At 45.7% G+C, this 15,582-nt stretch overlaps 1 protein-coding gene across 1 annotated transcript in view; it reads left to right on the top strand.

Annotated features, from left to right (window-relative positions):
- Positions 1–15,582, top strand: part of LOC135542246 (guanine nucleotide-binding protein G(i) subunit alpha-2-like) — a 165,845-nt gene that overhangs the window by 143,738 nt on the left and 6,525 nt on the right. The window contains exon 5 of the mRNA XM_064969072.1: positions 10,595–10,723. Coding sequence (XP_064825144.1) covers positions 10,595–10,723 — 129 coding nt within the window. The remainder of the gene's footprint in view (positions 1–10,594; positions 10,724–15,582) is intronic.

The following is a 15,582-nucleotide window of genomic DNA, read 5'->3' as shown; positions in this document are numbered from 1 at the left end:
GCTATGGGGAGTTTGCACGCTAGCGTTCTCTACTGAAGAACATTAGAATCACGCCTGACAAGGCCAAAGCACTCATTCCTTCAATGTTCTTCACCTTGAGCTTAGCGGAACAATTTCAAAGCATTTAACAAAACAAATTAACACAAAATATATCAGGCTTTTCTCCAACTTATCTATCCCACTTAAGGAGTGCCTGCTCATCCTTCTGGATGTTGCGTGTTAAAGCTCGATAACCGGTTTCGTGAGTTTGAATTTGGTAGGATTAAGTGTCTTGTCGGGCTGAGGCATGCAAAAGTCTCCCTGGCTTAACCTGGTTGATGTGCGCTCTGTCGCTGGCTAAGGGAGGCGACTTGAAGGGAGAGGTCGTGCCAGGTCGGTGGGCGCTCCCTGCCGCCTGTGCCCTGCCGCCTGTGTCCTGCCTCAGTCAAGCCCCGTTTACCTCTCTTCCCAGACTTGGTCGATGATCGTCTCTTATGTGGACAGGATCAGGCTAGTTAAACAGCGCTGTATAGCTAACTCATCAAGGCGAGTTAGCTAGCGTACTGCCACTGGTGCTTCCATGTGTTTGTGTAGCTCTCTCATTTAGCATATGAAGCGTTCAGTCAATTGGTTATTCTAAATTGACTGTACTGTGGCTAGTGCTAGCCTGCGGGGATAATGCCAGGTAGCAAGACTGATAAGCGGCATGTGGATGTCGGCTAGCATACAGTACTGTGACAAAAGTGCCTCTGTCTGTGCCTATAAAAGGGCCAGGCTATGGTGGGCTATACAGTACCACGGAAGCACAACGTGCTCGGTAACCACAAGTGGGTACCCCTTTCCATAGGTGTCTTATTACTGGGATTCATTGCTGGGTCCTCCCTCTAGCTCACTGGTCCCTATGAGGTACTTAGTGGTATAGGTCATGGACTCGGTAGGCGATTGGCAATCGTGCTTTTATCCCACACACAGTCTCTGTGGTTCATATGAACTCCAAGATGAGATGTCTGTCTCCTGCTCAACACGTTTTGTTCCTGGGAGTTAGATTTAATTACGAATGGCCCTGTCTGTTATCACAGATGGGGTCTGTTTTTCAGAGCTGTCTGTCCCTTTTCTAGCTGGGTTACAAGGTGCGGTGTCACCGGTACCTATTACTGGTGGGCATGATCACCTCCATGATAACGTTTTTTTCCTGGGTTTATTCTTAATGTGTGCAACCCCCGCACACAGCGCATTGAAAGGGGAGGTGGCACTGGCTGGGGTCCCCCCTTGCCCCCCTTCCCAGATGTTTGCTGTGACAACTACCCCCAAGTGGCACTGTTAGCCCCAATTCTGACTTGTGCTCTGATATCTGCTTTACTTCACCCTCGTAAAAGCCTGGGTTTTCTGCTTATTACCTAAAATTGATCAATTGAAAGTGTAGATTCACAGCTCCAATCCAGATGAGTTGGTCATTACTGAGACATGGTTAAGAAAGAGTGTTTTGAACACTGATGTTAACCTTTCTGGTTATAACCTTTTTCGGCAAGACAGATCTTCCAAAGGCGGTGGAGTGGTAATCGTTACCAAGGAACATCTTCAGTTGTCTCCACCAAGTCTGTCCCCAAACAATTCAATTTGCTGGTTTTACACATTAAACTTTCAAATAACTCTTTGTTGACTGTTGCTGGGTGCTATCAGCCATCATCACCACCGGCCTGTACCCTAAATGCCCTAAGCTCTCTCCTGGCCCCTTACACTAAGTCTGAATTTGTCCTGCTAAGTGACCTAAACTGGGACATGCTTCAACCACCTGACCAAGACCTATTGCAATATGACTCCCTAAGTCTTTCTGCTACCTTGTTGTGATGCTGCCATGTTGTGTTGCTACCTTGTTGTTGTCATGTTGTGTTGCTACCATGCTAGGTTTTCATATGTTGCTGCCATGCTGTGTTGTTGTTTTAGGTCTCTCTATATGTAGTGTTGTGGTGTCTCTCTTATCGTGATGTGTGTGTTGTCCTTTTGGTAGGCCGTCATTTTAAATAAGAATTTGTTCTTAACTGACTCGACTAGTTAAAAAAAGGTTAAATAAAGGCCACAAACCCAGAATGGACAGGGCAAACGTCAGCTCTTATATTAAAACATTGTTAAACACATACTTTCTTGTGGCCATATATTCCATTCACAGGAAGTTCCTGAGGTTCCATTTCAAGGCTGTGGTCTATAAGTTGATGGGCCTCCCTTTCAGGCTTTCACTCTTGCCTCACACTTTCACCAAAGTTGTGGAGGCGGGTTTGGCACCTGGGGCTTAGGATATTGGACTACCTGAATCACTCCCTACCCCTACCTCTGTGGAGCGGTGCACACTTTCCCCCTACCGGGTGCCTCACCACGGGAACGGTTCTGCTCATGACGTGCGTGATTCTAATGTTCTTCAGTAGAGGGCGCTGACGAGCAAACTCCCCATAGCTGTCTTGTTCCTCGTTTCCCTCCTTCAGGGAACAGTTTCACGACTCAGGATATGACCCAGATGTAGACATAGGAGGAGATAGTACGAAAGTCAAAGTACAGTGAGAAACAGGTTTTATCTTGGCAACATGAAACATAGGATGGATACGGAGGGTGCGGGGCAACAGAAGACGAACAGCAAAGGGGCTAAGGATTTTAGAGATGGGGAAAGGGAATCTCCAGTGATGATGAAACAGGGGTAAAGTTTACAGGACTCTACCTAGAGGAGCAGGTCCCGAGTGGACAGCCATACACTCTGCCCATGCCGATAGCGGGAAGCAGGGGTCTGGTGGTGATCCGCTTGTCACGATACCTGGACGTGGTCTTCAAAAATAGCAGCCCGGGCTCTCTTCCAGGTATAGTGACAGCGGTGGATGAACATCTGGGCAGACCTTTTGCTCAGGTAAGAGTGGGGACTGATATCCCAAGGAACACTCGAGGGGTGAGAGACCAGTGGACAAGCAGGGAAGGGTGTTATGGGCGTATTCCACCCACATGAGTTGCTGGCTCCAGGTGGTGGGGTTGACGGAGACGAGGCAACAAAGGGCCATCTCCAGGTCCTGATTGGCTCACTCCGACTGGCCGTTAGATTGAGGGTGGAGACCAGACGACAGGCTGGGTGACGACCCAATGAGGGTGCGCCTTCTAGAACCAGGACAAGTACTGGGGACCACGATCAGAGACAATGTCAACCGCAAGTCCATGGATCCGGAAGACGTGCTGCACCATTTGCTGAGCCGTCTCCTTGGCTGAGGGTAACTTGGGAAGGGGAATAAAATGGGCGGCTTTAGAAAACCTATCCACCACCGTCAGGATAGTAGTGTTGCCGGGAAGCCCAGTAACAAAGTCCAGGGATATATGGGACCAAGGGCGGTGAGGAACAAGGGAGTGGTTGAAGCATGTTCTCGGGTCAGATGGAGTAGCTGCGAGGAAATACAACCGTGAGAGTGCATCAGGCTTCATGTTCTTGGACCCCGAGCAGTAGGAGAGAGTGAAATTGAAACAAGTGAATAACAGGGCCCAACGAACCTGCCTAGATTTGAGGCGATGGGAGAGGAAAGCGCAGGGGTGCAGCATTTGGTCCTGGGCAGAACGCTGGGACAGGACGGCCCCACTCCGACATCTGAGGCTACGACCTCCACCACAAACTGACAGGGCATGTCAGTGATATTGCAGGCGAAAACCTGAGGAAAATCCAACAAGGAAGTGCTGTTTTTCCTGAAAGCTCTCTGTTCCATTGAATGCCTTGCCTCCATTTAAAGGGATATCAACCAGATTCATGTTCCTATGGCTTCCTCAAGGTGTGAACAGTCTTTAGACATAGTTTCAGGCTTTTATTTGGAAAAATGAGCGAGAATGATCACACCGCGTCATTGTATGGCTGGGTGACAGCAGCGTTTTGTATGCACAATAGCTTGGAGCATCCATTTTCTCTCTCTCTCTGAAGAAGCTACATTCCCGGTTGATATATTATCGATTATATATTGTAAAAACAACCTGAGGATTGATAAAAAATACATTTGACCTGTTTCTACGAACATTATGGATACTATTTGGAATTTTAGTCTGCGATGTCGTGACCGCTTGAGCCTGTTGATTTCTGAACATAACGTGCTAACCAAAGGGAGGTATTTTAGACATAAAAATAATTTTTATGGAACAAAAGGAACATTTATTGTGTAACTGAGAGTCTCGTGAGTGCAAACATCCGAAGATCATCAAAGGTAAGTGATTTAATTCATTGCTTTTCTGACTTTCGTGACCAATCTACTTGGCTGCTAGCTGTTTGTAATATTTTGCCAACTGAGAGAGATGTGCTTACATAAACGCTTGGTATGCTTTTGCCGAAAAGCTTTTTGAAATCTGACATGCCAGGTGGATTAACAACAAGCTAAGCTGTGTTTTGCTATATTGCACTTGTGATTTCATGAATATTAAATATTTTTTGTGATTTAATTTGAATTTGGCGCACTGCAATTCAGCTGTGGTTGACGAAAATGATCCCGCTAACGGGATGGGTGCATCAAGAAGTTAAGAAGTTAACGAAAAGCCGGGTTCTCCAGGAGACACTGAAGGACTTGTCAGACATGGAGGACGTGTTCTTGAGCTGAACAGGAAAGACAAGGATGTCGTCGAGGTAGACAAACACAAACTGGTCCAGCATGTCCCGGAGCACATCGTTGACCAGGGCCTGGAACACCGCGGGAGTGTTGGTCAGTCCGAATGGCATAACTAAGTACTCATAGTATCCACTAGCCATGTTAAAGGCTGTTTTCCACTCAAAGAAGAACCCTGCGCCGGCGGCAGAGGCCAATGGATGAATTCTCCCTGCAGTGAGAGAGTTCTCAATGTACTCGATAGTCTTGGTCTCTGGACCCGACAGGGAGTAAAGCCACCCGGGATAAGGTCAATGGCGCAGTCGTAGTGTCGATGCGGAGGAAGAGACTTAGTGTGGGCCTTGTTGAAGACTTCCCGGAGGTCCAGGTATTCAGCGGGAATGGCGGAGATATCCGAGGCTTCTCTCAAGCCTACAGGTAGACATCCCGGGGCAGGCTGGACCAACTTAAGACAATGATCATGGCAGAACGGGCTCCAACCCCCGATAGAACCAGTAGCCAAGTCAATCAGGGGATTGTGCTTCTGGAACCATAAATATCCCAAAACCACTGGTACGTGGGGAGTATCTATGAGCAGGAACTCTATGCACTGATTTCCTGATACTCGTAGGTCGATCGGAATCGTAGTGCGGGTGACTCTGCCAATAGAGCACCCATCCAGCCCTCTGACGTCCATGGAAATGGAGAGGGGTTGAGTGGAGATGCCCAGCTCCGACACCACGGTAGCATCAATAAAGCTTTCATTGGCCCCAGAGTCAATGAGCACCCGGAGTGATTTGGCCCAGTCACCCCACAACAGGGCGGCATGGAGATGGGTGCGAGTAATGGGAGATTGGAAAATCCCCGTACTGCTCACCAGAGTACTCGTACTTACCGATGAGCCTGGTCTTTTTAATTGACAGGTGGAAATATAATGTTCTGTAGTCCCGCAATACAGACAGCTCCTGGTGTTCAGTCTGCGTAAACGGTAATCTGGAGACAATCGAGCCCTTCCCAGTAGCTTGGGCTCTAAAGGAGGCGAGTCGACCACCCTCGGCGTGACATCGGATTCTCTCGTAAATTACTTTGAGTGTTTCCGGGATTCCTCTGAAGCGAGGCGGGAATCGAGGGTGAGCGAGGGCGACAGGGAACATATTCTCTCTCCCTCCTACGTTCTCGTAGCCGCCTATCAATCCAGATGGTCAAGGATATGAGGGAGTCGATGTCCATGGGCAGCTCCTGGGCTGCAAATTCATCTTTCATCACCTCCGATAATCCGTGAAGGAACATGTCGAAAAATGCTTCCGTGTTCCAGGCCCTGTCAGCCGCCACTGTCAGTCGTCAACGAAAATCCACTGCGTAGTCTGCCACACTACGGGAGTCTTGATGTAGCTGGAGCAATTTATGAGCACCCTCTCTCTCGGACAACGGCGAATCGAACACCTTCTCTACTTCCGCCACAAACTCCTCCAGACTGAGGCAGACGGCGGACTGTTGCTCCCACACCGCCCGTAGCCCAGGCGAGTGCCCTCCCGGACATCAGCGTTATGAGATACCCTATCCTTGAGCGGTCCAAAAGGAACAACGAAGGCTGTAGCTCGAAGATGAGGGAGAACTGGGAGAGAAAGGCCCGGCAGGTTCCAGAATCTCCAGTGTAGCACTCCGGGGGAGGTAGGCGGGGTTCTCAGGACACTGTGGTATGCTGGGAACAAGTGCCGCTGGTAGTGGTGTTGCTGAGAGTCTGGGGAATTACTGGTGTGGCTTGCTTCCTTGTAGGGAATCCGCAGAATTGCTCCAGCAATGTATCGAACGCATGGCCATGGCGTTCTGCCAGGATATGGAGTCCATCCATAAGACATTGCAGTAACTCCTCATGTCTTCCAATGGTCGCTTCTTGCCGGGAGACAGTATTGTGGAGCTGGTCTGAGTCTGCTGGGTCATTTATGGCCAGTTTGTACTATCACGACTCAGGATATGACCCAGATGCAGACACAGGAGGCAGTTCTCAATCATTTATTTTATCACAGGGAAAAGGGCAGGTCGAGGACAGGCAGAGGTTCGTAATCAGGTCAGTGTCAGGCAGGTACAGGACGGCAGGCAGGCTCGGGTTCAGGGCAGGCAGAATGGTCAGAACCGGGAAAACTAGGAAACGAACACTTGAGAAACATGAAAACGGGAAGGCACGCTGGTAAGACATGACAAGACAAGACAAACTGGCAACAGACAGAGAACACAGGTATAAATGCTCAGGGAATAATGGGGAAGATGGGCGACACCTGGAGGGGGGTGGAGACAAGCACAAAGACAGGTGAAACCGATCAGGGTGTGACAAAGAGCAAGACTTTCAATATCAACTCCTCCCTCCATCCCTTCCCTTCCTCTACTACAATCAGTATGCAATCTGCACACACACCAGGAGGTCAACATTTACCACCAGTTAGATCTCGCTATCCCCTCCTGCTGCTAGGTTATTTTTTATTCAAACTGGAAAACAAGCACCCATCTACTTTGCATACAGCTTAACAACTCGGCGTTGTCTGCCAATTTCCTCTTTAATAGCATCACAGAAACATAGGGATCATTCATTTCTTACTAGAGAAGAAGGCTGGGTATTTACCATGATGGTATAACAATGGCAGTTGAATTGATAGATTGCTTGTATGTATCATATCAGGTTTACTCAGTACTGTGTAATACCTCTGGCCAGCCTCCCATTAGACTGATGTATGGTGGTAATGTGTTCCTCTCCTTTCCTCTCCTCACCCTCCTCTCCTTTCCTCTCCTGCTCTCATCTCCTCTCCCATCTGCTGCTGTGTGAAACATGTCACATTACTCCACAGGGGGAAGCATCAGCAGACAAATCTCTGAAACGTTCTCTAAATAATGATCCTCCTCCTAGCTTTGATGCTCTGACTCTCTCATATAGCTCTGTCTTGCTGGTTGGCTGTACGGACAAAATAAGAATGATAACGTGTTGATTAGTTATCTGAGATTCCATCCTGGCAGGCCCCAGGATTAGGACTCTCTTGCAGGGCAGGGTCAAGCTGCAGGGGTCGGCCTTAAGGTCAAGGATGACCTCTAGGATGAATTCCAAGGAGAGTCAGATTCCCTTAGGTTTTACATTGGTTTTCATATGCTGTTTTCTCCATACACTCTCACACTAATGATTATATATCAAGGTTGATGAATGTCCTAGCATGCATCATTCACTTCAACAGAACAGAGTGAATGAATTATTCTATAGTTTTTTTTATTGGATCACAAAGGCAATCCAATCAATAAAACAATAGAATCAATAGAACACAAAAGAATTTCCCCCTTTTTGAACAACCCCACATTTCCCACCCAGTCACCCATCCCAAACATAACCCTGGCGGCACCCCATCCTCAAACCCCAGTCGACGCATAATATTAAAAAACATAAACATACCAACAGAAACGAAGCAACAGACAAGCACTACAATAAAATAAACATGACACCCAGTAAAATTGTTTACCCATATGACATCACCAGGAGATAATTGAGGCAACTACTTTCCACATTTCTATAGGAGTATGTTTAGCTTTATTCGTGCAGGCGGGGGATAACTCCAACATAACTACGTCCTGAAAGTATGCCAGCCATTTCCTTATATGAAGGTCGTGAGGTGGCAACCAGCGCTGGAACAACGTGTTTTTTTTTTAAACTTCACTTTACACTGTTTCTCATTCAGCTGCATACCTGAATCGTCGTTAGGTGGAGGAGGAATTGGTTCAAAGGGTACAGTTTTATCAATCGTGTCAGAGAGAATAGACGACACTTTCCTATCAAAACCCATAAACCTCAGGGCAACCCCATATCATCTGTTTGTATGTGCCAAGTGTATTGGAGGAACATCGGTCACAGTTTGGGCTTAGATCCCGTTTTGCATGAAATCTTACAAGTGGTGTCCAGTACGACCTACGACAGAGCTTAAAATGAATTCACTGATGGTTTGAAATATATTCTCCCAGTCATTTTCCCAATCAATAGCATCATCATCAAGCAAAATCCTTTACATATACTTTAACCATTAAACAATCTTTCTGCTTTAGTAATTGAAGATGAGAGTAAATAACTGATACAAAACCTCAGGAAGAGAATGTAAAGATTCACTGGGTGCCTTTCCAAACGTGTACCCCATGGGACCCATAAGGGCACGAAGTGCTGACTGCAGTCGACCCTGGCAAATCGAAAAGGAGACATTCCAGAAAACTAAGGACACCCTCTGAGTTAAATATATACCCTACACCAGGGGTATCAAACACGCGAGGGGGTCCAATCTGTAAAAAACATATTTTTAGAGGGGAAACAAATTCAATACTGAAAATGACTAACACCAAATCGAAACTGTGTAGAAATGACAATGGACCTACGATCAATAGAGGACTATGTTTTTTGATCATTTTAACGGCATTGAAAAATTAGCCATTTTCAGTGCAGCCCTCAGTACTTCGTTGGTTAATTAGCTGAAGAGATCTGGAGATACCAGTACCAGAAGCGCCATCCAATCCAAAATCAGTTGGAACCTTGTTGGTTTTCTTCATACATCGATTGAGCTCCTCTCCTCAAAAGTTGATAGTCAACCAGACACCTTTCCTTAATGAACTCATTTGTGACAATGAGCTGGAGGATATACGATTGTCTCAAGGCACAGTAGCACAGGCCCGTAGCTGAAACCACTATTGACAGAGGTTGTATTGACTGATTTAGGGAAATGAGGAATCTATGGTCATGAGGTTGAATACTATAGAATGGATCCCTGCTGCTTTACAAGGCTACAGTATGCATGAGTTATTTTACATACAGTGTTTTATATGGTCACTGTCTGTCTGTCTGCATGTCTGTGTCTGTCTGTCTGTCTGTAACATCAGCGCAGAAGGGTTTATATGATCAATACTCTGATCAATACTCTACTTTCTGATCATAAAGAATAGAGCTCTGCTTGGAATGCTAGTTGAATGGATTTGGTTTGCTCCACCATACCATGTAGTAGTTTATACCCCTTTATCAATGTGATCTTGGTAAAGCGTGGATACTGTATATCTATAGACGTTGCCAGGATCACATTGATTAAGGAGTATAGCGGAAACCTACATCGTCCAGTGGAGAAAACCAAATCCATTCTACTGATGTTGTGAGCATGTCAGGCAGTATCCCTGTCGGTGCTGTGTTCATGGACTATTGGCTGGGGTACCAGCTAGCTCTTGCCCTGGCTGATGATTCAATCCGTAGAGCAGACAGGCTGTGTCCAGTACGGAACAGAATTACAGACAGAGTGCTACGGCCCTCCCACATCACAAAGGGAAGCAGAGTGAGAGAGAGACAGGGAGGGAGGGAAGCAGAGCGAGAGAGGAAGAGTGGGAGAGTGCGATGTTCTACACGGTGAAATCATCCCTACCTCCGATGACTTTTCCATCTTTGAATGTTTTGTGTCGCATCCGGGGTGCCTGATCTATGGCTCTGCGTTATAGATCTGATTTTAGCCCTGATGTCCCTGACACATATTGATCTGGATGACAACATGGAATGTGAAGCTTCTTATCTCATGTCACCTCACATACAACTGAATAGCATGTGGAGTGGCCGATCTCATCTTAACTCCCAGTGACAGCTCTGGGATTTCTACGCATCATGGATTACAGCTCAAACTACCAATTTTGCTTTCCATAATGCTTAAAATATCATGCGTAAAAACCCATTGAAGTGAAGCGGGGGGAAAAGTGCCGTTGCCATAGAAATGTTCCCTTTGCGAAAAGCAGAGGGAGTGAGAGAGAGAGGTGATCTAACATGACTATTTATGGCCTAGAACAAATGTAGAAAAACACAGCACGCACAGACTCTTTGTCCGTGCGTGATTAACAGAACCAATCCAGAATCACTGTTGTGCTAAAACAGAACAGCAGAGAACATCTGTGGTTGGTGTCTCTGCTTGGGTGTGTGTGTGTGTTATTGTCTTGCCAGTGTGTGTGAGTGTCTCCCCTCCTCATAATTATGTGTGTGTTTGCCACAGCTACCTGAATGAAATGGAGAGGATAGCCAAATCAGACTACATCCCCACACAGCAGGATGTGCTGCGGACCAGAGTCAAGACCACTGGCATCGTGGAGACACACTTCACCTTCAAAGACTTGCACTTCAAGTAAGGGCTCTCAGAACAAACTTGGCAACCTGACTAGTGTTTATTTGTATGGCTTTGTGTTTTGAGACAGGTGCAAACTGAGCATTACATTGTTATTTTAATATATATATATATATATATATATATATATATATATGTTTATATATATATATGTTTTTACTCTTCACCTCTTTTTCTCCCCAATTTCGTGATATCCAATTGGTAGTTACATTCTTGTCCCATTGCTGCATTTCTCGTATGAACTCGGGAGAGGCGAAGGTCAAGAGCCATGCGTCCTCCGAAACACGACCCTGCCAAGCCGTACTGCTCGCTTAACTCAGAAGCCAGCCGCACCAATGTGTCAGAGGAAACACCTTACAATTGGCAACCATGTCAGCGTGCATGCGCCCAGCCTGCCACAGGAGTTGTTAGAGCGAGATGGGACAAGGACATCCCGGCCTGCCAAGCCCTCCCCTAACTCACACGATTCTGGGCCAATTGTGTGCTGCCTCATGGGGTCGCCGAGGCGAAGCCGGCTGCGACACAGCCCGGGATCGAACCCGGGTTGTAGATACACCACAAGCTCTGTGATGCAGTGTCTTAGACCGCTGCGCCACTCGGGAGGACTAGCATTACATTATTACATTCATGTGAAAATGTATTCATTGCACAAATATAAACATACCAGCCCCTGGTCTATCTTTCTGTCCCCCCTTGTCTTTAACCTTCCTTAGATGTGTGCTGCTTCCTTATCATGTGTAGTTCTGCCAATCACAGCATTTTAAAATGTCTCCCCGTAACACCAGTCACTCGAGACTTGAAGCCAAAAGAGGGTAGAACACATTTCAAACGTTGCTTTTTTAGATATGTCCGACATGTAAGTGGTTGTGTGTGTACTACATGTTTGTGTTACAACTGAATGAGTGTGTGACCTCTGGCTGACCAGGAAGTGTTGTGAGACCCCCTCTGCCTTCCTGGCTCTGAACAGCCTGAGGGGGACGCAACACTTTTTTTTATCAAAGCTCTATTTGTATCACCATTAATTTGACTTCAGAGTGAAATCTGAACTCGTCTGTAATTTACACAATGTTGATAGCAGAGCAGAGATGCTACTGGAAAGCACTGGTACATGAACATAGAGAGAGCTGCTAGTTGGTCTAGTATGAGGTGCATGTCGTGGTGTCAAGGTTCAGAGATGACAGTAACCCAGGCACATCTCTTTAAGACATCTAATACTTCCATCAGACTTGTTACAGTTTGGTTGTCACTGTGTTGCTGACAACTGTAGCGTCAACTAATAACATCATCACACCTGATACAGTGGCAGATCCATTCAAGCTTCAGTGGCATGGTTCACATGTGCTTCAAACAACCAGATAGACGATGAGAAACATGGTGATAATCAGGCCATTCCTGTCTGTCTGTGTAAGAGGTCTGACATGAGTCCACAGTGACCTGGTTCCAGCTAAACTCAGAGCACTGGGCTGGCTGACATTTGCCTTCTGTCACAGACACGGTGTCAGGGATGAATAATACATGGGGACAATCGATAAGAAAAAAAAAGACACTTCTTTTTTATCTCCATCCCGTCGACTGTAGCTATGGTAACTAATCTCCAGGAAAATACCAACAGAACGAATGGCATAAAAATGACAACGGCAACAGAAAAGGAAAAGAGATGTGGTACATTAGAGAGAAAATGAAAGAAGAAAGAATACCTTCTTTTTTTTCACTAGCTATGTCTGTTTGTTTTGTGTCGCTATCTCTGATTCCATATACAGAAACAATTTAAGCTCAGAGAACCCCATGCCTTCCGATGTATCAGCTTGGGTCGTTACATGAACATGGCAGCCAAAGTGACAGCCGGTGAGAGCCAAGTAGAGGAGCTGGAGAAAGAGGTGATGGATCAGAGAATGGAGCTGAGCTTCAACACTGGACTGCACTTCTACAAGAACAAAGTAGAAGAACTGGAGAGCAAAGATGCAGCCCAAAACAGCAGAACTATTCACTGTGGGCCTGATTCAGACTTATGAAATGTATCCCTTTCCTATGCACACCTTTCTACACACTTCTCAGGAGTTGGTATTCAGACTTACCTTATGGAGATGAGTAACAAGGTTTGTGGCTCCCTTGTGCACACTGAATGCCTTTAATTCAACCCCAGAAAACACACCCACTGGGTGACCTACTAATTTGATCAGGGAGCTGTTCAATTTTTCTGTTAATTTATCTTTTTAAATACTGTGTACCTTTTGATTTGTATTTTATCAGCAAAAGTGGTTCCAAGTGGAACAACATCTATATATTTTTTTCCTGATAGAAATAACACCAACTCCATGCACTGTAATTTATAAACTGATAAAAGCTGTAAATGAGTCATCTGTTTGGATAAGGGGTTTGTAAATATAGGCTAATTGACAATTGTTTACATATATTTTACCTAATGATCTCTGGAGACAAATGTGAAACCACTCATATTTCAGCAAAAGTAAAAGCTTGTCAACAAGACTGGTATTTCAGCCTCTTTTCCACAGTGAAGTATAAATATCCATGTGGTTTTTCATAATTCTAATTGTACTGTAGGCCTCTGGCTTCATAATTTGCAGGGGATGAAATTTGGAGACCAAATCCTATGGAAATCCATGCGCACTGACAGCGAAATCCTGTAATGTTCTGTTTTTTAAACAGCTAATTGACCAAGTCGGTGTAATTATTTGAAATCCATTTTGTTCTGTGAGCTCAATGTGTACATTGCACAGCTTCTGTAGAGATAAGAGTTGTAGTTTCCAACAGGCCAATATTGTACATAGTTAAGTTGTTCTTACATCCATCGTCGGAATGCGTGGAAAGTGTTCATCGTACTTTATTAGAATGAGCACCAAAAAACAACAAAGGAGAAAAAACGTTAAGTTCTGCGGGGCTATACAGCTACTGTGCAAAAACAACATCCCACAGACTAGGGTGGAAAACTGTAACGCTTGTCTTCTGGGGAAGGAGAGGAGGACCAAGGTGCAGCGTGGTAAGTGTTCATATTATTTAATGAAATATGCAACACTAGACAAAACAACAAACACGACAAAACAAACAGTCTTGAAAGGTGAAACAAAAACACCAAACAGGAAACAACCACCCAGAAAAACACAATGGAAAACAGGCTACCTAAATATGGTTCTCAATCAGGGACAACGATTGACAGCTGCCTCTGATTAAGAACCATACCAGGCCAAACAGAGAAATAGAAAATCATAGACAAACTAACATAGACAACCCACCCAACTCACGCCCTGACCATACTAAAACAAAAGACAAAACAAAGGAACTAAGGTCAGGACGTGAAAAAAAACAGGCTGCCTGTATGATTCCCAATCAGAGATAACGATAGACAGCTGCCTCTGATTGGGAACCATACCCAGCAAACAAAGAAATAGAAAACTAGAATGCCCACCCAAATCACACCCTGACCTAACCAAATAGAGAAATAAAAAGTCTCTCCAAGGTCAGGGCGTGACATAAGTGTAGAAAATATGGTAATTAACCACAATGACCATAGCCCATAGTCCAACACCTACTTATCCGGTCTGTGTGTGTCTTTTATGCGATTATGGGGGGGGGGGGGTATAGTGAGCAGCTGTTGAATTAAATATATTCAGTGCGCGCAAGGGAACCACGTCTGAATACCAACTACTGAGAAGTGCATAGGAAAGTTGTGCAAAAGAAAGGCGTACGTTTCCTAAGTCTGAATCGGGCCCATAGTGAATAGTTCTGCTGTTTGGGCTGCGTCTTTGCTCTTTCAGTTCCTCTACTTTGTTCTTGTAGAAGTGCAGTTCACTCTTAGTGACACTCACTTCACTCTGATCCATTACCTCTTTCTTCAGCTCCTCTACTTGGCTGTCACTTTGGCTGCCATGTTCCTCAGCTCCACTCTCTGCTCTACCACCATGCCTCTCAGCAGTCTCAGCAGCCGTGGTTCTCTCCCCATTCCCGTGACCCTGTTGAGTGATGTCATTCTCTCCAACTTCTCCGCTCTCTCCCTGTACCCATGCCCCAGAGAGGCAGAACAGCAACAACAGCAGCATTACAGTACTACCCATTCTTAAATGAATACCTCAAACTAATGAAGCATACTGGACTCAGTCCCTCTATATACACACTGATCTTTGTAGACCATTACATGGGACATGAACTCTTGTTCACGGTGGAAATGTCAAGCTCATTGTCAAGGACTGTGGATGATAATATTATAGGGGTACAGATTATTCCATGGCAAGTCATTCACCTTTTAGTTGTTGACAGAGCCACGGGACAGTCGAACCTGTCACTTAGTTCTAAACTAGATCATCTTCACCTTGTAAAAACCCATGTGTGCAGGTTGAAGCTCTCTGTAGTATAGTGGGTCGTTAATGTGTGATAGAGAGGCTGTGTTGTTAGCGGGAATAACAGCTCGAGCAGGTGTATAACCTCAGAATCCCCTGATAACCAGTGTATTCACACCTGTGTGGCGTATTCACCTGGTAGAGCCTCTGTTACAGTGTAATGTGTCTACAGTGTTTAGGTGTCAAGCGTCTGACCACTCTGAGTAAAATTCAAGCGTTTGCCCCTGTGCCTTTTTAAATTACGATGAATGTAATTATATGGACAGGGGGGGGGAACTGATTCTAGATCACAACTCCAATTGTGAGATGCTTGATACATATGGCCCCTGATGGCTTCCTGTGTTGGCCCTGCGGTCGTTTATCACGGCCCAGCATCTCTAATGGATCTCTCTCTGTCTCTCTCCCGAGCCGCCTTTGTTCTGAGAACAATCTCATGAAATGTTAATGCATGGCCTGGGACGGAATGTCTCCCTCACTTTCTACCCCCCCCTATTCCCAATCCCTTTT

Source organism: Oncorhynchus masou, chromosome 6 (assembly GCF_036934945.1).
Source record: "Oncorhynchus masou masou isolate Uvic2021 chromosome 6, UVic_Omas_1.1, whole genome shotgun sequence".
Taxonomy (NCBI): domain Eukaryota; kingdom Metazoa; phylum Chordata; class Actinopteri; order Salmoniformes; family Salmonidae; genus Oncorhynchus; species Oncorhynchus masou.
Note: the sequence above shows the minus strand (reverse complement) of the source record. Positions and strands in the feature narration are given on the sequence as shown.